Source organism: Aulonocara stuartgranti (assembly GCF_965226115.1).
Source record: "Aulonocara stuartgranti genome assembly, chromosome: 23".
Taxonomy (NCBI): Eukaryota; Metazoa; Chordata; class Actinopteri; order Cichliformes; family Cichlidae; genus Aulonocara; species Aulonocara stuartgranti.
This window is the reverse complement of record NC_138958.1, coordinates 21,467,090-21,493,729: the sequence shown is the minus strand read 5'-3', so window position 1 is coordinate 21,493,729 and position 26,640 is coordinate 21,467,090. Positions and strand designations below refer to the sequence as shown.

Sequence of the window (26,640 nt, the reverse complement as noted above, 5' to 3'; positions counted from 1 at the left end):
AGACTGACACCATGAGGTTCAGATCAGGGCACGATTTTTGGATTGCATGTCTGTACTTGGTTTTACACATGCCATACACTGCTTTTGCACTTGGTTTTAGACAAGCTTCCACTTTGTCTTTGATTTAAGATACGTTTCAGACTTTGTAATGCCAGGTTTTATTCTTGATTTCATATTTAGGTGTTAACTTGGCTTCGGACTGCTTTGTGCATAGTTTAGACTGTTTTTGACATTATTTGAGGTTTTTTCACTCTCACTGTTGTCTTCGGTCTTAGTTTCATACATTTTTGACTAGATTCATTCTAATTTGGACTTTGTTTTACACTGTGGTTTGAACTTGGCTTTAGATCAGGTGTTGGACTAATTTGTTTATCTTATTTTATTCTTCCTTTTTATATGATTTCTAACATGGCGTTGCACTTCATTTCGAACCTCTTTGCACATGGTTTTGGATTACATACGGACTTTTATTTTAGGTTTTTCAGCTCACCTTTGGGCCATTTGGGACTTGGCTTTGGAGATTTTTGCTGGGTTTGGCTAAAACAGCTGGATTTTCAGCTGTTTTAAACTAGTTTCTTGACGTGTCTTTGGTCCTCACATACTTTTAGCCTGGTTTTGCTCCAGTTTAGAGTTGGGTTTTAGACTCATTTTGGAGTTGGTTATCTTATAATTTTATTTTTGACTTTGTATTTGGTTTAGGACTTGACTGCAGATTTAGTTTTGAACTTCATAGTTTTAGGACTGGCTTTTGGCTTGATTTCACTTTATTCTTCACTTCGTCTTTGGATTGTGACTCAGGTTTGGGCTCATTAGAATTCCACTGGTTCTGGAGCATTTTGTATAAGTTGGAGCAAAAGTTGTATGGATTTGTTGAAGCAGAACTTCCTCGAACAATCAGAAAACAGTACTCACTGGATGCACTTCCAGTTCTGTCAGTACATGTATAGCTCTGTAACGGGCTTCATTGTGTTGAGTTGCCAGGCTTTTTTCTATGCTAGGTGTGGCTGTCCCTGGTCTATCTTGGCTATGTCCTCAGTGATAGTATTAAACATATCTATAAAATAAAATACAGCAGGTTTCCAAAGTGCTTGGAAGTCCAGAGGGGCTTTGTCAAAGTGGTAAAAATCAATGAGTAATTCAAGAGAAAGAGAGAGTTCATAGTTTGAAGGTGCACTTTTTGATTAAACCATAGCATGTGTTTTAAAAAATAGAAATTTTATCCTGAAAGCCAATGGTTAATGGAGAACATGATGCAGGAAGAGAAAATAAAAGTTCTATCATCAAGTATTAATTGAACTAAAATGTGCTGATCTCATGTTTCACCACGACAGCGGAATTTCAAAGAGTCGCTGCCAAAGTCAATCATCGGTGTCAGCAAAAACCTCTCGTGAAGGAGGAAAGTTTCTCAGCTAGATGAAAAGAATTCTTTTATTTCTTATTAACCACAGACTCAAAAGACCTTTCGGGGTTTTGACCAATTTCAAAGTTAGAAATGTCAATAAAACTACTGAACATTTAATCAAAATGAAAAAGTTCTTATCATTATTCATTCAAGTGGTTTGAATCTGAACCCACAGCTGATGTTTCAGTCAGTCATCTCCACATCTGTGCGACGACCTCTGCTTAACGTTCACCAAATCTTTTCTATCTCTCACATGGCTGCTTCATTAAAAATACACTCTCTCCCTTGTCCGTCCATCCAACAAAGACTTGACTGCCTCACAGCCAGAGCGTTTGGATTGCATCACGACTGAGGCAATGTTTTTCTGTCTCCCCATGCACACGATAAAGATCTGATTTTCCACCCAAAAACATAATCAGCCCCTCGGTCTGTTTGAAATATTAACACTCTCGTCATGTAACAGCCTGAGGCCTGTCTGTCTTTGAATCCAGCCTAAGTTGGGTTGTTTACCATGATAACAAGCTCCTCCAACAATCACAGTCTGAATCAGATGAGAATATAAATATTTCTCTCTTTAAATCTAACCTGAAAGCTTTGTTTAAGAACACTAAGAGCTAGTCATGTAATATTCAGATGTTCAGAAGGTGCCAGCAGGCTGCAGGTTGAGCACAATGCTCCACCTTCGAAGCGTGTCCTGGTTTGGCGCCATGCAGCAGGCTGAGACAGGAAAGAGCCGCCCGGGAGAGGCGGAAATAGGTGGTGGTTACAAAGAGGATCCCTGTCTTCTGTCTCGTGAGAAAAAAATGTAATCTTATGGTATACATCTCAGTTCTTCAAATTATACTGAGCGCAATTTGTTTTATGCATCGGGAGACTTTTTTCATCTACTGTTACTTCTTTTACAGCTGCTTTTCTATCTGCAAGCATTCAAATCTGATCTAATTCAACTTAAATGTACAACACACATTTCTGAACTCTCAAAAGTTTTTACATCACTGCATGCAATGAAGCGGCAACTTCTTCAACTGAAAAATGCAGCGCCGCAAAGAAGTGCAGTTCCTCTAATGGCCACTTGAAACCGGCTTTAAAGGTAAGTTAGTGCTCACAGATATTAAAATGTTAAATTTTACAGTAGAAGCAATCAGGCCATTAACTGCAGGCAAAATACACTGCAGTGTCATTTTAACCTGGCAAAGTTCATAAATTTGACTTTTATGTCTGATGATTTCTGAGACTGTTTTTGCAAATCTAATGCTTTCTATGCAAAAAATAATCTAATTTTAATTTTAGCACAAATTAATGACTTTAAACTTGAAATTCTGAATGTTTTCTCTGATTATCACCCCCTCTGCTCTGTTTTTAGCTTACAGTGCACTATTATGCATTATTATACACATTAATCTTTACCTAGCTAAAGAACAGAAGTATAGCAGGATGTGGGACACAGTGCAACCAGCATGTTTTTCTTATCAACAAAGACTTCAGGTCCATTTAAATGCTCTCTTAGAGGAAATCTGCCAACCAGTTCTTTTACCGGATAATGGCAGATTCAAAAGGCCATATCAGCAGCAGCCATCTAGGTTGTTTTTTAGGCCTACTCTATATTAGATAAACGGCTGTGATTGGCCTGGTTTGAACAGGAGGAGGGCCAGAGGCATTCTGCACATAAGCTCTTGGATTCGTCTGGTTCCCAAGTTGTTAGTGCTGCTGATGGATCATGAAGTTAGACAATAAAAAACAGCCGAGCCGTGATTGCTCCTGTGTTTTACAAAGCTTTTAAACTGGAGGTAACAGACTGGCAGACAGACTCTGAAACATCAGTTTCACTGAGTTGATCTCTAATGCTATTATGACTCATTTCTGCTTAATTTTTCACAGTTAAACCTCCACATGAACAGCATATCTTCATATCTTGTCTTTTGATCCTCAAAAACTCCTGTGCAGTAAAAGATGCATCTGAGCTATATGGACTCTTCTGCATCCTTCTGTTTATTTTTGTTTTATTTGTGAGTGTGTGCGTGCACATATACATGGATGACACCAGAGATGAATTACAGTGTGACAGTGACTCTCGTCTCTGGTGTCGGGCCCGGCGAGCTCTCTGATTTAGATAAATCACGCCGTGCAGCAGCGCGCCACTGAATAAACTTCCACTGTAGGTTTATGAGTCTGCTGCGTGAAGCAGACCTCTCAAACTTAACAGGCAACAATGCCCCCTCCACCTCCTCCACCATCGCCAACCTGAAACCCCCAAACGCCTCATGAGGTAAAAGAAATGACCTAGATACAAACAAACAGAAGATGGGGCTGCAAATCACGGCCTGCTTCAGAAGTCAATTCATCATTTCATCCTCAGTTTGTTTTCTCTTTAAAGCTTTGAGGAGATTTATTTTATTTATGAGCGTTTCTAAAAACCAAATTTTAATGAAGTATGGATAAGTTTAGAAATTGAGTCTACACACTGATGTGTAGAAGTTGTGTTTATTGTTAAATAACATTTTTCTGGATGTCTTTCTATTAAATATTAAAACTGTGTTTTCCATTTGACATGTGAGGCAATGACAAATAAATAATAGAAATCAATGTTAACAAGCAGGTGTAAGCCTAGCTTTAAATTGAAATTGAAAAAAAAAAACTTTGAGAAGCTTTTTTCTGAGCTGAAAAATTGTATGGACAGAGGTACCGTTTTAACATGAACATTGTATTCATTTTTGTTATATAGCTGTGAAACTGTGTCTCTTAGGTATCTGTTAGTTGTGGTGTGCCACAGGAGTCTGTTTCTGGGCCACATTTATTTTCTTTATATATGTTGTGCTTTCAAGTAATTTGAGTTACTGCTGAAGACACCCTGATAAACTATTGGCTCAAATTGTTGTCATAAATATTTTGTACTTGTAAATCAAATGCTTAGTTAGTTTTGTAACCTTGTAAACCAAAATATCTGAAAACTTTATGTTCGTGCATCTATAGATGAGAATTTGTGTGTGTAAAAAAATTTGTTTGCGAAAAATATTTGCAGAAGTTACAAATTCTTTTTGTTAAGGTCTGGTTACAGACACAAAGCAAAAAACTACTCTGCACTTCCCTGGCTGTGTGTGAGTTTCAACTTACGAGTACGAATTTTGACCCAATTTTTCTTCCTTTCAGCTGATTGGTCAATGTCATGTCGATCACAAATTTGACAAATTTACAAAACTCAGTTCTAAGCTGGATGGACAGTATTTTTTTTCCAAATGAACAGACTGAATCATCAAAATGAAATTAGTCACCTGAAACTAGCTGAAACTTGCTAAAAAATACTGTGTTTAACTACTAATTACAAACTGTTATCTCAGATGGTGAAAGAGTTTCAACAAGAATCTTTTGGAACAATGGTAGTACTAGCTTAACAAAGAGCAGGCTATTATCTCACTACAACTGATCACAAATGAAGGAGGGAAAATCTGAGTCGAATTTTTAACACACATACTGTTAGCTCATCAAGAAGACACTAAAAGCAACAGGAAGCATTTAGCTTAATTTAACACAAAGTCCATGTCTCATGAGCTGCTGTAACTCCTCGCTTATCTTTTTCCAGTGTATAAGGTATAGAAGGGAAATTTCTTGTTGGGTTCTAACTTGAAAATCTCTGTCATTAGCTGGTTCTCTGATAAAATTATGACTTTTGGAAATCTTGGTATCAGCTTCAATATTAATTTCAGTTTTGTCCAGCACATCATGAGTTTAGCATCTACAGACACAAAGGCAGCTAAAAAAAAACCATCCAATCGAACAGAACTGAGATGCTGGGCTTTTAACCAGGACAGAAAGAACTGAGTTTAGTATTTTACAACTTTCATTACTCTCCATTGCTGCAGAAAAAATCTATTAACAAATGTCTTGGAACAAGAATTCTGATCTTTTTTTCCATGTTGTCTGAGATCAATTTCCCCTTATTCTACTTTGGCTCCCCTGAAGAAGGCTTTCCATCTGTCCAGTCTCATACATACTGATGCATGTCCATAAAGTGGAGATTTTCTTCATTTAAACTGGAAAAACTTCCCATCTTTAGCCTGGATGGTCTGGAAATGGCAAGATGTTAATTATTTCTAATGCCTTAAATGGCATGTTTTCTAGCTACATCTCTGAGAGGTTTGTAGTTTGAGTCAAGCAACCAGCAGAAAAATAACAGGACCCTAACGTCTGGAACGATCTCCAGGAACTCAGATTGGTAGTGTAAAAACTTACTTTAAAGTTAAAGGAAAGTTGATCTTAAAAGCAACTTCTAGGGTAAAGACTTTCCTGATTTTGCTTGAGTTTTAGTCTTTTGTTATATCTTTCTTAAGTTTTATTTTCTTGCCCCTGTGAATCACTTTGTAATGTGGACTGTGTCAAAGTGCCGCACAAGCAGGTAAACTGTAGAGCAGGAGGAAAGTGTCCTTCATTGCCCCATCTACAGAACTAAAAATGTCTTCTCAAAAAAGTTACTTTGTTCCACCAAAAGTTTCAATATGTAGATCTGATCCCTGCCTTATACATGATGCTGTTTGCAGACTCGCTCCGTCCGCAGAGACACCATCACGGAGGAGGAAGTGTTCCTCATCTGCAACCTTCTTGCCTTACTGTCATCTGCCGGCAACAGCGAGGGAAGAAAAAGCGTCCTGTGCATCCGGTGGAGGGAAAAAAAGAAGAAGCTTTCCCTCGGCTGCTTTTTATGACAGGCCTGACAAAATAACCAGCCCTCTCATTACGGTATATGCAAACAATGATAAAGGGGACGGCGGCAAGATGTCATGTTAGACAATCAAGGAGGGGACCTCTGACACGCTGCCACGAGTGTGTAATAAAGTGCCGCGGCAGGCGACAAATGACACCGCACTTAATTTGCTGCGCAATGTTCCTGTAATTAGGTGAATTTGGCACAGGCAGGGGGGAGCGACAGCTAGATCAAGGTCTTGATGAATTAGGGGTCCACTGTCAAGATCAAATCACATTAATCAAGGTGGCCGAGTCCGCGGACAGCCATCCCCTCCCTACCCCCTCCCTCCCTTCTCCCAGCCGGCGTGATGAATAGCCCTGCTTCCGCCAGGCGCGAAGTATGCATCACCATCAAATCTGTGAATTTAAATGTAAGAGTACTATTTGGAGGATTCTATTGACTTTTTTTGTCCCGCCGCCAGTTTTTCTTCGGTGATAAAGTAACTCTGAAGTCTCCTCGTTGTTCAAAGTGTGCCACGAATGCGGCAGCCCCCTGCCTGATTTTATATAGCTCACTTTCTTAAAAGTTTACAATTAAGACGTGCAGTTTCTGTTTGTTGTTTTTGTTAAAATACTTTAAGTTTTATTATTTCACTACAGGTTTTCTAACACTAGCAGGCCTTCACTCCTGCTAACGATGTATTTTTTTGGGAGAAGACATTTGTCCTTATTCTAATTTGGGACACAGCAGGAATACTCCACTTCAGTCTTCAAGAGGCAGCACAAACCAGTCAAGTAATCATTAATCAAACTCTGTTTCTTTAGCATGTTTCATGCAGATCAGTGAAATTTAAAATGATTCAAAATCCAATAATTAAAACTAAATACAATAAAGAAAACACACACCTATAAAACAGAAAACACATTACAGCTACTTCTGAAACAAGTATAAACCTCTAATGTGTCAGGATTGGTTTCCCATTTTGGCTTTTTTACTAGCTCTTTGGGGGCAGGGGTAGGAAAACCATCTTTAGTGTTTCAAGATTGTCCCATTGACTGTGTATAATGTCTCTGCTCTAGTTTAAAGTCAATAAAACAAATACCCTCCTCCTGGTTTCTCTCTTGTTTTAATTGGGATTGCCAGTGTAGCTGCTCCTTACATACAAATTCATTCGAAGAGACCAACATGAAATTATAGTGATGGATTAAATCAAACATAAATCTTCCAATAATTATGAAATTTAATGCAATAATGGGGAAAAAACCTGCAGAACCACCTGAATGTCACTAATCTCAGATATTGCCATCTATCACCAGACCCTTAATTAACCTTAATGCCGTTTACATATTATCTTGACAGTTAATGTTATGAAGTAGCCATCACCAGACTCATATACTTCATCTAAAGGGTAGTGGGCGGGTCCCGAGTTAAACTTCAAATCCTGCAATTAAAGTAATTACCAATAAGAGTGAATCATCATAGTGTTGCTTACAGATGATCTTATGATCAGTGGGGTTTTCTCTCTACCTTACTATACTAGATACTAGAGTACCTGGAAATGACTGTTGTTGTGAATTGATGTTAAATAAATAAAAGTGAATTTAATTTTAACAAATAAAAATACACTTATCTGGGTCAAGATACAGGGATAGCAGTCTAAGCAGAGAAGCCCAGACCTCCCTCTCCCATCCCCAAGCCAGGCAAGAGATATAATCTCTCCAGCATGTCCCGGGTCTGCCCAGGAGGACATACCCAAAATCCCTCACCTAGAAGCATCCTAATCAGATATCACTTCAACAGACCTCAACCACCCCAAGAGACCAAGGCATCTACGGACAGACAATCAATGGAACATGTTAGCCACATGGTCCAACCCTCTAGTGGACCCATCATCCTTTTAGAGGAAAATCTAATAAAAATCAGAAACAGAAACAACGCTAAAACCTAGATCAGTGAAGTATGTATCTACATATAAAATATGTTGAGTCAAAGGCGGTTTGGACATGGATGATGGTCGACTTCACCACTTGAAAGAGTTCTGTTCCCCATTGGGGTTAACCTGACATCTCAATGACTTTTCCCAAATAGCTGGGAGGTTTAAGATTCCGATAGAATTCGTGGCTCCAGTTCCTGTGGGATAATGGCTTTATTGTAAAGTTTCTTTAGAAGTCTTTTTGGAGTTTTAAATTGTGTTAAATGGACCTCATCAGCAGATTGAGTTTGCAAAGCTGTTGTGAAGTTCATTCCTGACCTTGCAAATGACTCCAGCTGCTGATGAAACTCATGTATTTTGATCAAAAGCTCTCCATAAAAGTTGAAAACGTAAGGAGTGACTTTCCTAACCGCTGTTTTGAGAACCAACTTTAAACCAGACACATTTTCAGAGTCTTTCAAACTGTGAAATGAAGTGAAACCAAAGTCTCATTCAGTCTGCTGCACGGTTATAGGTTTTGGAGAATTCAGAGGAAAAATTCTGGTTTGACTTTTAAATAAAAGCAAGAACAAAACCGACACTGTGTTTTCTCAACAAAGTGAATTTCCCTAGAGAAAATAAATGGGATTTCATCTGCGACTGAACCTCACTGCAACCCAGAAGTCGGACTCACCACCAGCACTGAAGCCTGTTTTGTGACCTCTATACTCCAGGAGTTTAATTACGGTGCTAGCTCGGGGGCAACACGGCCTGCACCACACAGATTAGCTCCACAACAAGCCATTAATGAATATAAAGAGGTGCTGGGCGGAGGTGGGGTGTATTATGTCATCAGTGATGGATCCGGCCCTGCCGATCGCTGCTAATGGAGCGAGCTGCAGATTGACACCATCCAACTTAAATTTTATTTAACTTTTCACTTAGTCAGAAACAGAAAGGGAAATAAATATAGCTAGTAGTAGCCATAAATGTAACTCCACTCAGACACTGTGGGCATGTTTATTCTTATTTTTCACTGGTAGACCTGATCTGATATAACTTATTTCTTAAAAGGAAAACATCAATCTTTAAAGAGCTTTGCATTTACATAAGAAGTCCGTAAATCTTGTATCAAACTGAGGACAAAAACTTCCAGTGTAGTAAAACTTTAATACTTTCAACACCACTGAAAACAGGGAACCTCAGTTAAAGCTGGAAATCTTCGTCCTGCTGGTAAAATGCCTTGCTTAGTGGCACCTCAGCTATTAAAGGAGAATATTTTCCTCTCTTCTCAGTGAGATTTTTACCAGTTTGGATCCGAGCAGCTGAACTTCAGACTTCTCAAGCATCAGAGTGTTTCATCCCCAGACGGCTGGAGCCAGAAGAGCAAAGCTTGCCCACATAATCAAACTGTATCGGAAACAAGGGCTGTAGAGGGGAAATTTAGGAACTAGCATTGATTATTCACTTTGGAAGTCAGCATGTTGTCATCTGCTTTTGATACTGAACTTGGCAAACGTTCAGCTCTCATCAGCTAGCGTGCTATCACAGCAAATCCTCCAGAGTTAAAAAAAAAAAAAGAGAAAAAAACAACCTCTGTACTGTTCTGGAGTAACTGAATATGAAATAACTATTTGCATCAAGAAGATCTGATGACTTGAAGCCAGTTTAGTGAAGAAGCCTCTTTGGAGATAATTACCCAGAAAGAAGAAGAAGAAGGTGGTCACTTACCTGTGCATGGCGTGGAGTGCGTGAGGCTCGTAGTGGTATCGCCCCTCGTGATGGCGCATGTCAATCGGGATCGGCGTGTGGAAGGTTGGGAAGATGTGGTGGGGGGCTGCAACAACAGAGAGGCAAAGAAGAAGAAGAAGAAGAGAGTTAGCCGAGGAAGGCAGAGAGGGAGAGAGGAGACTTCAAAAAAAGAAGAGAGAAATTTCAAAGGCAAAAGGGCTACAATAAAGCAACATGAATTTCAGAGCAAGCTGAGCACTTTCGTGTAAAATATTGGCACTATCACACAAGAGAAGTGGAATAAATAAATAATCAAAGTTGTCCTAAGAAATCCTACATCTTGAACATAAAAGATATCCAACTGGGCTTTTGACAAAGACCTGCAGCTAGACGGTCTTTGAACTAGACGGGATGATGGACTGTGTGGAGGGAAGCTGCAGCCCCGACTCAAACTGGGACTGACAGCGCCGGGAAAATGCTTTCTTCTACTCACGCTCTTTCCATCCAAACAGCCTGAGTCTCCTCTGGAGCTCCAAACAGGCTCATAAAACACAGCTAAAGCCCTTAACTGACTCAACACAGAGTCCACACACTCCCCCTGTGTCGGGTGTAAACACAAGTGCATGTGTCTGACTGATTATTGGTTGTTTTTCCGGACATAATTACTGGAGGAGGAAATTGTGTGACTGTGCTTTCTGTTTCTGGGATTGAAGAGCCGGATGCATGGTTCCTGATCTGTGTTTGTCGGCTCAGTGTTGGGATAAATTACTGAGGTGTAATTCCAAAAACTTAAAACAACAAAGACCAGAGTATCTGGACTTTTTTTTCATCCGAGGCATGAGTCAAGCTCCAAAAACGCTGGAGCCTACATTTCCCATAAGGCAATTAAAGCTTTGGGGCCCTTGATTCTATAGTACATGATGGATGAATACCTGCTATCATCCAGGGAAAGGAAACAACATTCAGCTGTCCATATGGGAAGACACCTGAGTGAACATGCTAAATTGTTCATCAACACAAAGTGATGAAACATCCTCATCTCAGCCACAAATCCAACCCACACATCTCACTTCAAACTGCAATACAATAAATGTTGTACTCCTGCAGTTTCCCTGATCATGTTTCATGGTCCAGTACGAGAAACCAACCTGAATGACAGTAGTTGCCATTAAGACAAAACCTGTTTCTCAAGCTCTTGCAACATCTCCCTTTGTATAATCTAAGGACCTCTGTATCATTCCACTGGTTTATCATTAAAATGACAATAGACTGGTGTCTTCAATCTGGCCATGCTGCATGCTTGAGGTTCAAAAAATTGAGAAGTGAATGCTGAAACAACACCAAAGCTAAATGATTCAGGAGAGATTTGAAACTGTTAGTAAGCAAGACAGCCTGAGCTGACAAAGTGATTTTGTAGCAAGCTTTGGCTGTGAAAGAACAAAGAAAGGCATTAGCTAAAATCTCTAAAGCTATCCACAATTGTAGCTAAGCTACAAACAATGACTAGCTAACAGAAAATCTAATTTTGATGTCACAGAAAGTCACAAAATGTTGACTTTGCCCACAAAAGATAAGTTACAAACCAGCTGCTGATTGGTGTTTTGTTGCATTCTAGCAGAGCCATGCTAATGGTTCCACATTTCCAGCCTTTATGCAACGCTAAGCTAATAACTGTAGCAACAGATGTCGTTTTGTTTTAATACAAGCAGAATTTCCAAACGCATCTAACTTTTTCCTGTAAACTCAGATTCCTCTTACATTAGATAAAAACTGTTTGTGTCAGATAAGCATGAAGACAAAGCCCAGGTTGTGTTTAATAAAGGTGCATTCCTGCTTCTCATTTACCCAGCCGTTTGTTTTTACAAGCTCTGAGCATCCTTTTAATGGCCCTTTTTATTTGTCATTAAGGCGCTGTTTTCCTTTCATGGGTTCTTCTCGGATCTGGGAAGTTTACCCAAAACATCAGAACTAATTAGCTGTTGCGATAACACGAAACCACAGAAGATGTCGTGTCTTTATTTTACCACCACATAAACAGAGCCTTTTGGGGGGTGGCTCGCTCAGCTTTATGGAGTTATGTTTCTTGTTAACATTTTTCTCAGGTTTTTAATCTGGAAAAGCTCCACGAGGGCATTGCCTGACTCTCTCTCTACATGGTTCTCTCATCGTCTCCTCGCTCGTCCTCGCTGCAGTTTTCACGTCCTGCTAATTGCATCCTGGTGTGTCTCGACTCCGGGCTGCCTGATCAGAGACGAAGAAGACAGAGAGCGAGGAGGAGGAGGTGAGCCAGCTGATCTCTGGATTGCATTAAAATTCTTCCTGTGTGACACACACACGCGCGCGCGCGGGCGCTCTTGCGGGCGCTCTTGCGGGAATCTCTCAGGGTGACCTGGGATTTGGGAGCGGCGGGGTCAGGGCCACGGATCATTATCTGCTCTCCACCGAGCGGCGGGAAGGGATAACGTGGCCTCCTGGGGCCTCTAGGGGCCTCAGACCTGAGTGAGTCAGCATTCCAGGTCCATTCCTCTCACTCTGCCCCTGACAGCGTGACGGACAGCCCCGGTCCCTGAACGCCTGCAGAAATAGCCCACTTTACTTCATTTTGGGCCAGCCGCGGGGGGCCCGCGGGGGGCCCGCAGGGACGGGGGGCTGGATTCCTTCAGGCGACCAGCTCAGCCTTGTCACACCATCGTTTGGGCCGTGTTTGCTTTGGAGGAAGACGCGATTCAGAGGCTCTGCTGAGGAGGGAGCCGGTTTCCTGTCGCCGACAGTTGGAACGAGTGACTGCTTTCACTTTTTCAGTGTGGAAATGTCTCTGAATGAAGTGCTTGGGTCATCGCTGTCACTCATCAGAGCACGAGGGGGAATTAAGAAAGACGCTAAATGGGTTGTTTTGGTGCTTTCGCAACTGACCCGTTTGTTAAATAAACTCAGTTCAGTTTATTTAGGCGAGTGTGAACTCTGGTTATATGGTGAGAAGGACTGTGATATGGCTTCATGCAACTGAAACTCTGAATCAAAGGAGCATTAAACTTTGGAATATGGTTTTCTGGCAAATAACTTTTATTTATTCCCTTAATCGAGTCCCAGGGTTCTTGAAGAGCAGCTTTTAGTTCAGCAGTGTCTCATTACGATGAAACAGCGCAGAAAAAAACAAGAAAGTGTTTCTCTTTCATTCTACTCTGTTGTAGTCATCACGGAAGACTAAACCCTGCTTCCTGACGTTGACAAACACATCTGGTATTAATAAATGCAAATGCCACAAAAATGACAGCATGTACCAGTATAAACCGTCAGCTGAGCTGAGACATTATAAACACAGAGAGTTTAATCAAATGCTGGCTTCAAAACTCAGTGGAGAGCTGGTTTAGTCTCTGATACGACAAAAAACAGCAAAATAAAGTCCACCACAACTATAAAAAATCTGAGGTGATGCCTCTTTGTTCAATCAAGAGACCAAAAAGCAAAGAGACACAAATGGCAGTGAAGAGAAATGAATCGAAAGCAGCAATTTTCTGATTTGAACTCTGTAACCAGAGTTTTTTTTAATTATTTTTTTGTGAATCACACTCACATACAGTGTTTATATTAAGTGTTGCACTAGAAATCTCTCAAGTTCAAGGATGATAAAACATAAAGTGATTTAGTTGCATTCAATTCGTATGTAAGCAAAATTAAAAATAATAAGTTACCACAAATCTTTTTTTAATTTAGTAGAAATTGAAATGTTTGTCAGTGGGTAAACAATTAGTGTTGCTCACTCAGAAAAAGCAACTTATTCTTAGTCCTGTGTGCTTGCAATGAATAAGTTGTCCTAACGTGGTTATCGTAAATAAGCTTTACTTTGTTTTTTTTATTAGAATTGACAGTGCATTAGAGGCTGTGGTTACTCTTCTACTGATATTGGATTTAAACGTGATGAACTCACCCAGTGTGTGCGGGGCAAGGTCATATAAGCTCTTATAAACAGAACAAGCAAACTTGAATATTTTAACATTTTTAAAACTTAAAAATGGTATCATATTTCTGGAGTAGGAGACAGTAATGGACGGAAAAATGTTTTCCAATTAAATGAGGAATCAAATCGATAATTGATATCAATAATGGAACCGTATTTTATCTTTATCTTATCAATTCCCATCCTTAATTACTCAAACCAAGACTTCTTCCTAAATCAAACTAGTAGTTTTCCATGCCGAAAGTCATTTATATTGCCTAAACCTATACTGAACACAAATTTAATAAAGACATCTTAGTTTCTAAGCCCAACCAGGAGCTACAATCCAACACATACCACTGCTGTCCCACCAACCCCCTAACACAGACTTTGGAGGTCTAGGACCCGTATCTGTGGTGCACATGGAGGCGTAGACACTAAATGGGCATTTTGAAGTGAAAAGAAATGAAACAGCATTATGTGAAACTCCAACATGGCGAGGCACTGACTGTTCCTACCTTTTATTAACAAAGAGAGAGTGTGACCAAACAAGACCGAGGTCTTTATGATATACACAAGAGAAGATGAAGAAACGTCAGGAACAAAGTTCTGCTTCAGTGTGGCATGAAAGAGACAAACAGGTTTTACTTACAGTGTTAAAGATGTTTCTGTGGGATTTAAGAGCAGTTTGATAATGTGGTCAGTAACACCTGTGTTTACCTAATATTTCATGTGATGATGAAGATGAAGCAGACCTCAACAAACAAGCCAAATCTAATGAACCACAGGTGGGAGAGTCCTACTTTTCCTCCTCTTCTGAAAAAGTTCTGATGGTTATTAGTTTTTTATTGATTGGTTTCAAGTTGGATTTCAAAAAAAAAAAAAAAGTCTTTAAATGGGTGAAACTGATCTGTGGTTAGCAGTGAAGACGCTTGTATCTGTTCCTGTGAGTTCCAGTCATGACTGACTCGTGTTAAGGGCGAAGCCGCCCCTTCCTCTTCCTCGCTGTTTGTCGTGGAAAAAGCCCCGCGGTCGCGTGTTTTTATTGGAGTGCTTCACATTAATTAAAGGCTCCAAACGTGACATTCAAAAGTCAGACGGCAGCAGCTGTGAAGAGGACGAGCAGCGAAGTGCTGCAGAGAGGTTACACCAGTAAATAGACCGATCCCCGGCAGCACGTGGTGGAGCGGAGAGGAAACTGTCAGTGTCTTTGTTCATGCTTTATTGATACCTTTATTGATTTCTACTGATCTCTATTTAAAGGACCTCTGGAGCTCTTCAAAAACACTGAAATCCTTCCACAAATGTTATCTGTATTTATGTTTTTAAGTCTTATGTCTGTTTTGAATTTCTGTTTCTATTTTCTGTTACCATTTGCAGCCACCACAGCCACGAATCAACTTCTTTAATCATCCTTCTGCCTAAATTTACTTCCATCTGCTGTTTTTATTTATGTCACTGTTTAACTCGCTCTATATCTTGACTCTACAGCTATTTTCAGCCATCTCTATATCCAAATATATCTCCATGTTTATTTATTTCATTTTCTTCTTTTTCATTTGGTCTTCTTTTATGTCCTTGTATCTCTACAATTCCTCTGTATCAGTTTTTCAATCACAGGTTATCTCTTTTCTTGTCATTTTTATCTCCGTTCACAACATTATAAACTCTTCTTTTTTTGATCCTTTGTTTTTATTTGTCTACCTCCTGTCAACATAACTCAGACTTCCATTCCTGTGGTAATCATCTTCTCCTATCTCTGTTATATTATCTAATGATGTCTCATTAGATCGTTGTTATTTAGGGACACCCCTCTTCCTGTATTTATCTCTATTTAGTCTTTAATTAACATCATTTTATCCTTCCATTATCTCTGTTCATATTGCCAGTTTGATGATATATTAATTTTATATTCTTTATGTCCCTTCTAATCTCTTTTAGCTCCATTTCTGTCTCTATTTCTAATCTGTTCTCTCTGTGAAACTCGTCTCATCTCTCTTCTTTCTTCTTCTATCCATCCGGCTGAAGTTAAATTTTCCTGGCTATGTTTTCTGTTATGTCTCTGTTCATTTGTTTATCTCCTTCCTGTTATGCATCTCCACAGCTACGTCGCCACCTCTCCCTAACCCCATCTCTACTTTTCTATTTCTATCCCACACAAAAAAGAGATAAATAACTATCCCAATCCTCGGATGTACAGTATATTAATCAGAGGATTTGATTTGACTTTTCAAAAGTCAGTTCTAAAAATGGAGGCGTGAATCACTCCACCCATCTCTGTGATATCAGTCTCTCTGACAAATTTGTCTGTTTCATCTGTATTATTTGTCTTTTTATGTCCACTTCTGTTATTAACTCCACAGCTTTCTCCCTCTCTCATGATGATCTCTGTTCTTTATTGTTTTACATGTTCCCATCAGTCCTGCTCTGTCATGTCTTTCCTCTTTACTTAATCACATTAATTCCTATAACTGCATCTTTTGTTTCTTTGACTTTTACACACACACACACTTTTCTGTGGTAACCATCTTCTCCTACACACACACACACATATATATATATATATATATATATATATATATATATATATATATATATATATATATATATATATATATATATATATATATATATATATGCACATTAGTGTTTATTTCTATTACATCCATCCTGCTGACAGTGCCATTTATCTCTATTCTGACTTGTAACATTTGAATCCATTTTTATTTCTTGACCTAATTTCTCTTTTAATTCTTTCTTTTCTGTCACTTGTTATCTACCTCGATGGCTCTGCATAGCTCTCAATACCACCGGCTGTGCCTTTATATATCCCAGCCTTCCTATCTGTAAATGCCTTAAACTCTTACTTGTTTCTATAGTCAGCTCCTCACATAAATCCTAACATCTGCCTAAACATTTATTTTGAAACATTTATATATCTTCCTCTGTTATCATTTTTTCTCTCTCTATTCCTATTTTAATCTTTATTTGTCTCTGTGTGTCCTGCATTTTCCTCCCTTATGCTGTAACCTCAGATAATGTTTTCATTGCTATGCTGTCTTTTCCTATCTCCGGTACCCACATTTCTCCCTGCATTTGTCTCTATTTGTTGATTGTATTTTTATTTCTCTCACTGTGTTTTCATTCTTTCAATGATTCTTTCTATTACAATCTGTATTATCTGTTCATGTGTCAGTCTGTCACGTTGTTGCCTTTTCTTGTCACCTTAGTCATCCCTGTATTTAATTTTCTTGTCTTTATGTTACCTGTAAACTTGTTTATTTTTGTTTATGTCTCTATTTCTGTATTTCTCCTATCTGCCTCTATAGCTCTCCCTTCCTCTCTGCTCTCTTTCTCTATTTCTGTCTCTCTCTATAAGTCCTACACCTCTATAGCCATCTCTGTGTCGACACCTTTCCTTCCCCGTCTCTATCTGTACTGTTATTTCTTTATATAAATGTATTTCTGTCACAATTCAGAGAGAAATTTCTCCAATTTTTCTGTGGACTTCTGCTTTGCCTTTCTCATCTTCATTCTTTTTCTTTTCTATTTCTCTCCCTCCTCGTCTCCCTGCTTTCTGTGACCGCCCTCTCCGACTGTCCCAGACATCCCTGGCTGTAATTTGGCTCGCTCCGGTATAATTACCCTCTGACTGACTGCACGAGTACAGCAGCTCGGTGTGCATGCGAGAGAGCACTAAAGGGCCCCATTGATTGAAAGAGCAGCTCGAGTTAATGCCCCATTCATAACAGTCGGAGGGTGAATTGTAAGAGGGGGTCAGCGAGGGGGGGCAGGAGGAGGACAGGGGAGGATGGGGGTGAGACAAAGAGCAGCTAAATCTGGGTCACCAAAACAGCACGGTCAGGGGACGAGGTCTTTTTAATTCTACACCACTGTAAGCAACCGTGGAAGACAAATAAAAGCCCCAATGCAGTTTAAGACTGGAAAAAGTAAAGAGAGAGAGGAGATTAAACAAAAGAGGAAGAATGAAAGAAAGTAGGAAGAATGGGAAGGAAAGTGCAGGAGATAAGAAAAAAATATAAAGACGCAAAATGATCAAAGTTGAAAAAAGATGGTTGTAAGAAAGTTGGCTGCATAGAGTAAACTGAGCATCACACTCATAAATATCCTTTGAAAACAGCAGGTTTTGTTTACAGCAGCACAAAAAAGGGAAAATTAATCTTTACTTAGAACCAGGTAAAACTTTGCCAAGTGTTTGAAGACATGCAAAACTAAACTGGCTGAGATTTAATAAATGTGCTTGAAAGGTTTTATGCACTCCGAGCTGAGTCAAAGCTAAATTGACTTAAATCAAGAGGTAATGACTTGTTTCTAGAAGAGTTTCTAGCATAGATTTCTCCTCTTCCACCTTGGAAACATTGGACTTGGAGGAAGTAATTCAGCCGGTCGCTCTGTCAGCTTTTCAGCCATCCACACTGAGGTTTCCTCTGCGGGCCTGGGCCTGGGAGTCCAGGCCGGGGATTGACCATGCAAGCTTATTCCATCACCGAGACAGCCCCATTGTTCTGCCGCCACAGGAAGAACAAAAGGCGAGTGCTCGTGAGAGTTCAAGAGGCGCGTTTACCTGATTCACCGGGCCCCGATCCCCCCTGGGCGTACGCAGCGTAAGGCAATGCTGCCGCGCCCCCGCTCGGGCTCTAGCCATCTATTAGTCTTTGCTTGGTAACATTTGTTTTAGCGGCTGGTGAAGCGCCGCAGAGGGCTGGCTACAGTTTTTCATAGTCAGCCTCCGTTCAGCACACACACAGCAGAAACGCGGCTTTCTGCTGTTAGAGTGAAGCACGAGCTAAATTTAGTCGCAAAACTGCGAGGAGGGCTGGTGATGACCGTGCAGAGAGAATATGTGCATATAACCAGTTTCAGTTAACACCACAATTTACTTCAAGGTCCTCTGAGCAGCAATTTCAGAGCCTCTGCAGGACAGTTTGCTCAGTTGTACAGTTGCAGATGTTCATATTTGCATTTTTGTCAAAGTCTTAATTTTCTGAATCCGATCCTTTTTTGGCTTAAACATGCTCTTTCTGCAGCCAATAGTAAAGTCAGGACATGTATTTCGTAGAAGTTTAAAACATGTGGCCTGTTTTGAAATGTCATCAAATATGTCATGACCAGGGTATTTCTGTTTCTTTTTGTTTTGTGTGGAAACTGTTTTTTTTTCCTCACTTCCTCTGGAGAGGAAGGGTCTGCCTCAGGGTGGAGTCTGGAAGTTGGATGCTTTCCCTCACACCTGCACTGCATCTCTTCATGGAAGATAATATTTACATTGGTATGCTGTAATGTCTGTAATGACATGGAATATTTAAGGGTGGCATGTGTGTCAGGTCATCGCCAAATTATCTTAACCTCTTCTGTGGTATTGAGGTTCACCTACTAGTGGTCATTTCTAGCCTGCCAGCTGAACTCAACAACACTTCTCCCAAACTGTAACCACCTGCCCATTCTCCACCGAACTCCCCAGTATCCTGGACTGTAGTATGGACTCGTCCCTCCCAGTTCTGGAACCCCCGTGGCTAAGACCAAACTTTCTGACCCCCCGATTTGCGATCCATTCACTACCTCTCACTTACACTCTCTCTCTCACCCTGCAGATCGCACAGCCCCACCCCTCTGAGTCATCCCCCACCCAGGTGATCCCTGCCTTTGCTTAAATGAAGAAATATTTTGTTGTAGAACAGTCCACCAAGTCTGACGTCTCATCGTCATGACACAAAGGTCCATTAAGTGCAGCCTTAAGTAGTGCGTGACCATCACCAGTGCTGTAGGAATGATTCACTCAGCATTCTGTCTAAAGTATTCTGACTTCACAAGAGTTTCTGGCTGGTCAAAATTGTATTGAATTCATACTGCTTTGACTGGCAGCATGTCTAATTGAAATTGGTGGGAATTAACGTCAACTGACTCATTTCGGCAACGATCACATAACACATCTCCACTTTAAATGGGCTTTACATAAAGATGTAGGATGAATATGATATAGCTATATAGGAGGATATAGCTTTTTGTAAATCCTTGACTTTGCTTTTTGGCCATCACCACCTTGCTTTTTTAGAACCCTTAGTTGCTGTATTTGGACAACAGCATGGACCAGTAACTTTACCAGGCCATTTGCAACAGTTCAAACAGTTCATTAACACCAGTTAGCTAAGGGAGAGTCAGCTTAGCCCTTACTTATGCATAAATTTAGGTTTAATAAAGTTTAGATACATGAGTCTATCCAAAGGGCCAGATTAAAGACTGGATTAAGCATAAACCATCCCTACATGTTGATGATGTGATTCTATTTGTTACCAAGTTCTATAAACCATTAAAAAATAGGCCAGACATCCAGTTTAGTGAGTTAACTTAGCTGAAGTTGGTACCTGCTTGTGTCGCCATTCACCTGTCAAAGAAGCCACGGCCCTAATATTTTAAACTTTAGGTCAGAAAACAATTAAACAGATAAAGATTATAAATAGTTCACCCCCCTACACAGTTGTATGTAGACATGCTAATGCAATGTTTACAGACATAAAATAGCCTGTAAGCATGCTTATTTCTGCCATAAAGGGACATTTTAATATTGGAAGTCTATGGGAACAGGAAATCAAAACACCTGTTAATCCAGTCAGTGACTTTTTGAAGCTCCACTGAGACAAAAAATCACTAGAAACGCCACAAAAATTACAATTACCTCAAATGCTAAATAAAATCCAACTCTGAGGTTTCTGCCTCCATCCCAGCTCAATGGAAACAACACATGTTTAGAGAAATAGTGAAACTGGAGTTACTGTCTACCAGACACATAGTCCTCATGAACAAAGCTGATGGTTGTGGTAGTTGGGGGTGGTTTGGGACTTTCCATCACCGTCACCTCCATTGTGTTGGAATGACTATAGACATGACAGACTTAGGCAAAAATCTCAAAACCTGGACAAATGAACCCAAACTGCAGCCATAAAAATGCCATTCAGTGTAAACATCACTTTGCAACTTTACAGAAGCTTGACGATAAGCAAGTCCTGCTCTACAGGAGCAGAAATGTATTAGTATTTTTGCAAGGTACAAGCAGTTTACCACAGAGGGAATGAGTCAGGCCTTCAAACATGTCTGTCTGTTTCCAATGTATTTCAACACCATCTCTGATGCCCTCTCACTTTATGTTTCACTGGGGAAATTTCTCAAACTGGAATAAAAAATTGATGCTGCATTGATCCAATCAATCTGTGAATCTTCAACAACAGTAAGATAAGATAAGATAAGATAGAACTTTATTAATCCCTCGGGTGGGTTCCTCTGGGAAATTTGACTTCCAAAAAAAGCACAGCAACGACCGAAGTTACAGTTACAGAATTGTTATATATATATATATATATATATATATATATATATACACACACACACACACACACACACACATATATATAAATACAGAGACAAATATAAATAAAATATACAAAGGGGATAAATAGAATAAATAGGAATAAAAAATAAAAATACAAGTGAATTGCACATTTCAAGTATTGAGTCTATTGCACTGTTGACTATTTACAAAAAGTATTGCACAAGGTATTGTACAGTGAGGTGAAGAGGCACTACAGCTTAGTTGTTCCCCCCTCCTTTGTCCTCCTGTTTCCCCTCCCTCTCCCCTCCAGAGAGGAGTTAAACAGTTTGATGGCGTGTGGGACAAAGGAGTTTTTAAGTCTGTTAGTTCTTGTCTTTGGGAGAAGCAACCTGTCACTGAACAGACTCTTCTGATTGTTTATGGCCGTGTGCAGAGGATGCCCAGCATTGTTCATAATGTCCAGCAGTTTCTTTAATGTCCTTTTCTCTGCCACTGTCACCAGAGTGTCCAGCTTCATGCCGACCACAGAGCTAGTAAAGGACTTCACATAGAAGAAGGAGTTGGTTTTGACCTCAAAGTTAGCTTTTCGCTGCTGCCATGAAAACAAAATGCTGTTCTGACTGAACCGGACCAGAAAACAAACGTTTTGATTTTTGCAGCGATTATCTTCTTGTAGCAGTCCTGAAGAACTCTCAACATGGGGGTCTCGCAGGTCATTCACTGCTTCTGACCATAAATCAGTCATGATTAGCCAATTAATGTAAAATAATGACATTGAGGGATGGTTTGGGGTTGGTTTCCTCATATTTTCACTGATGCCCACATACTTTTGTCTGTTAAATAATTTGTTTTTTCTCTTTGATAACTAAATTTAACTCAAAAAATAGAGTTTTAAGAAGTTTTTGGCATATCCTGTGGTCACCCTGCTGCGTATCAGTGTATTCAACCTCAGGCAGACCACCACCAGTCCCTCCATGCAGGACTGTGTGGAGCATGGAGGCCACGAGGGACAGAGTTACTTATCAGCCTCGGACAGCTGGGCTCAGGCCATGTGCTAATAACCTCCATGCATCAACGGGCTGAAGGTGAGGGCGCGGCGGCAGGCATTAACCAAATGAAGCAGGCGGCGGGGGCTGACGGGGCCGTCCTACAAGCAGCACGTTGTTAGCATGCTGTTTGTGTAATTTAGGTACTTAAAAGACGGCGAGGGTTCAAAGACTGATTGCACCGTCGAGTAATCAGCCACCTCCACTGCGCGCCTGATTTATCACCCCCTCGCTTAATAGCACTGCTTAACACACAGGTTTGTCCAGATTAAGTAATTACCTGAAAGCAAAAGTTTATTATGTGGTGCAACGGGCTGGTGATAAAGGCCTGCTGTCGAGAGGAGCCACAGAGAGGCCTCGGAGCTGCTGAATGAGAGCGATAATTAAAATACAATGAATTAAATTGTCGCTTCTGGGGCTGTCACCATGCTCCCCAGCTAACATCCATATTACCCCGCCGGCACCCTCGCTAGGGGGGCGCCTGGGATTATGCCTCACCCCGGACTGGTGGAGCAGCTGAGAGGGAAATGACTCCAATGGGCCATCTATAAATTAAACAAAGACCTAGTTCCTCTCCGAAAATGAGTGTGGAGGGTGAGAGGGGAACAAACCTGAGCTATGAATAACACCTGAGCGCACATTAGCTCTGTAAGGTTGTTGTGCTGGCGTCTTAATGAGGCGGAGGCCTCTGCAGGTACAGATGTTGGTGAACAATGAGAGGGAGGCAGCACGGGGGAATCTTTTGAGTGATGCGCCTGTGATGATGAATGTCTCGCAGGTGGAAGCAGAAGACGTCTTCTCTGTCTTCACACCGCTCTCCAAGGAGGCCCCGGACCTCCGGCTCGATCTACCAGAATAGATGGAGCCTCCGTCCTGTGGTGTCAGCACCCGTCCACCTCCCGTGTTGATAAACGCTCTGCCGCACGTCTGACACAATCTGCTGAAGCAGTGTTGTCTCTATTTTTTGACCCAGCCACTCCCCCGGCTCCACTCTCTGAACCGATTTTATTTGTTTGACATTGTGCTGCTGCGTGTGATGGAGAGCAGGCCCCTGGCTGACTTCATCAGGCCTATAAAGATGAGCCAGGAGCTGCTTGTCTCCAATGAACGCCCTCCAGCAGGCGCAGACAGGGCAGAAGAAGATTTGGGTTACATTTCTGACTACAACTGGAAATCAGAAGAAATCAGAAGTCTGATCTAATACAAGAAAATGCCTTAGCATAGACACCAGGGCTCATGGTCACATCGTAGTCTGTATATGAAAGATGGACGGAGTAACTGTGACATCACCCATTCGTTTGCAAACATCCATTTTGAAGCCTGGACTTCTGGTCTTTAACATGTTGGTTGTTGGGACCAGAAATGACCATGTTTGGACAAGAAGGTCACCTAGAAACAGCTGCAAGAAGCAAAGCAACAACTGCTACGATCACAGACTGTATATAAAAAACTGTGATGCCACACATCAGTTTTTGGACTCATTTTGGAGTCATAATATTAGAATTTTTGCCATATCAGGTCAGTTCAGCCAGAAGTGCCCATGTTTGGACAAGTGGGTGCAGTGCTAAGTTAGCAGCTAATGCTAGCTAGCTTAATTAGCAGAGTAAATCCATCACCTGGCATAGATATTTTTCAAAATTTAGTTTTGATGAATCTTTTTTCAAAAAACAAACTATTTTAGCTCCAATCTCTGTAAGGTTAATTTAGGCTCACTAAAAAGTCAAATTTTTCTGATTGGCCAACTTCAAAAGGGCTGGGTAGCTAGTACTAGACTTGCTAATTGTGTTCCAGGGGTCCAGTTTAGTAACTTGGAAGTGAAGCAGGCAAGTAGGAGCTTCTAATTATACAAATTTTAAGCCTGAATATTTCTACTTATGAACATTTTACCATGGAAGTCTGTGGTGGAGTGACTCACCTTTGGAGCCTCTAGTGTTGGTTAGAGGAACCACAGTTTTTTCCTTTTGAGCCTGGAGGTCCCCGTCTTGTTTAATCACCACAAATTTTATCCAGCGTGAGTGGTTATATGTGTTCAGCTCTGTATTAAACAGAGAACCTCTAATGTAAACTTTTATGTATAAACTGATGCTACAGAAAAAGAATGACCCAGTCAGATTGTTCCACTCACCACCATTGTGTGACCTCTGTTTTCTTACTCTTGACACTCCTCACACAAACTCTCTTTAGACACTTCAAACTCTCCTTTGGTCCTTCCTTTCTGTGTTAAACAGAAGCTTGTGGGAGAAAGGAGTCAAGAAAAGGAGACAAAGCTGCAGGGAGCTGACTTTCTAATCCTGATTAACACTTTCCCACTGCTTCAGGAGCCACACACACTCAGTGCAAACGCTGCAGGTCAGGAAGTTTGGATTCACACAAACTCCAACAACTTTGCCTCTGATCAGTGTCTTGAACACACAGAGGGGGAATTACAATGCAGAGCAGAAAATTACAGGACCCAGACGTCCACAGCTCGATGACACGTTAGAACCCCCCCCCATAAACCACTCCCTGACTTGAGTTTAGTTTAGAAGGCCTGCTTGGCTTGTAATCGAGCAAAACGAAGCAAAGCGTTTCACAAACTTTGCCATGAAGCTTTAAACAGAGGAAAAATTACACCCTATGAGACCCGAGCATGCAGGAGGACCCGCCTGCATTCACTGTCTCCTTCTCTTCGCTCTGACTTTACAGCACAAATCAGCCTGGGTTTATGGCTCAAAGGGAGGTGGGCTGATGTTAACATTTTGGGTAATTTTTCATCAGGTTATATTGCTTGCTAAAGCTCAGCCATCTACATGTAGTGTCTCAAGCATGCTTCCCCAAATCAAACTGCCTGTTGCTACAGCTGAAAACATTCCCAAAATGTTCATCATTTAACATATCCCATATCTCATACATCTTAAAAACCCACAGGCCTTTAAAGCTTTGAAGATTTCTACCAATAACCCAAACCAGCTCAAAGACTGTGGTGAAATTTTTGAGGAGAACGGCTTCCAGGAAATTTCAAAGCAGGTGATTCCACTAAACTGAAAATTCATTCATAACTCAGGGTTAATCCCAGTGTTACTTAAGTCCTGCTTCAGAGCGGATCCCTCTGACCTTTTTACCTTAATAGTGGATCTAAAATGATCTTTTACGATGGGAATTCAAAGAAACCGTTGCGTGAAGAAGCCCCAGGTCACAGTTTTTTAAATCTGCAGAAATTTGATGTGTATCAGTCAGAACTTTGACCTGATTGGATAATCTGATATGCTTTGACCTACAGACGTGACACAATGAAGAAGAAAAAGAAGAAGAAGAAGAAGAAGAAGAAGAAGTAGAAAAAGAAGAAGAGAAGCTACCAGAAGCAGCTTTATTGTGTCTGCAGTTAGGTTGCATGCCAGCGCAAATCCCCGCTGTCATGAAGCTATTTGTCCGTGAGTAAAGACAGCTGCTGGATCACAGAAGGATGAGAGGGAAGGTTGGATTTTATGGGGAATGAAGAGAAGTTGATTAAACATTTGTTCTGGATAGATTTTAGGAAGAATAAAAGTCACGAATCTCCAGCTGAGAAAGGCCAAACTGCTTTTCCTCTAACCTGCCCTGCATCTCTGCATCACCTAGCAGAGCTCACAGTCAGAAATCAGAGTTCATGATAGTCAAAAACGGCCAAATCTCATCTTTGTGCTCTTTATTTTTTTGGTTATTCATCACAGTTATCGTCTTGTCATTAGCAACTAAAACTCTGAGCAGGTGCAGTAATTTAGTTTTCCTACTGGCTAAATTACATGAATTTATGAGCATGTGAGTCTGCAGGAGGAGGTCGGGGTGGATGGTGGGTGCACAAACCTAACAAATTCATGCTAAAGATCAGAGTTCAGCTCTTAAAGTTGATGTGCAACAAGCAGATAAAATCACTGGTAAAACTCATCATGTTTGCTGACAGATGTAAGTAAACCAGGCCAATACTGATGCAGTAACAAATAGTCCTGTAGTAACTGGTCAGTTCCAAGTTGGCTCGCTTTTTGAATAACCCGGCAAAACAACTGGAGTAACAAACCAAACCACTACTGATTTTAGAGGACGATGATAGGTACACAGCTATCAGTCAACAGAGCCAATATTTATCCATTACCAATACTTGGCCATTATATCAGTAGATCAAAATCTAAAATTAAATGAACAATACGTATATTTTTTTATTTAATTTATGATTCTTGTTTTTATTTACTTTCCCTTCTGCCTCAGTTTTTATGTATATATTCTTATATTTATTCAGTATTTCTTAAGAGTAAGAAAGATTTAGTTACATATCTTTATTATTTTTTAATACACGATTCATTTATTTTTATTTACTTAATTGCTTTATTTGTTGTTTTTTTATTGCCCAGTTTTCATTTTCCTAAACTTTATTTCTGTTTAACACCTTCAGAATGCCACTGTGGAGGATGTCATTTAAAGTTAGTCATGAAGCAAATTAAAGCATTTCAAATGTCACATTTTGAATTAATTGATGCCATGGGTGATGTTTAATGTATATCTTTGATGTGTTTAAGGAAATTACACTATTTTCATTAAGTGTTTTATTTTACTTTTTGACAGCTGTATTCTTTCATAAT

The 26,640-nt window shown here is 40.4% G+C and overlaps 1 protein-coding gene and 1 long non-coding RNA gene across 4 annotated transcripts in view; both read right to left on the bottom strand.

The window, feature by feature from the left end:
• LOC309700900 overlaps window positions 1-26,640 on the bottom strand; it is a 447,937-nt gene that overhangs the window by 197,928 nt on the left and 223,369 nt on the right. The window lies entirely within an intron of this gene.
• The window catches only part of LOC309700842 (zinc finger protein GLI2-like), a 95,966-nt gene that overhangs the window by 32,259 nt on the left and 37,067 nt on the right, over window positions 1-26,640 (bottom strand). For both annotated transcript variants that reach the window (XM_082524678.1, XM_082524679.1), the window contains exon 3: window positions 9,724-9,829. In XM_082524678.1, the coding sequence (XP_082380804.1) occupies window positions 9,724-9,829 (106 nt within the window). The remainder of the gene's footprint in view (window positions 1-9,723; window positions 9,830-26,640) is intronic.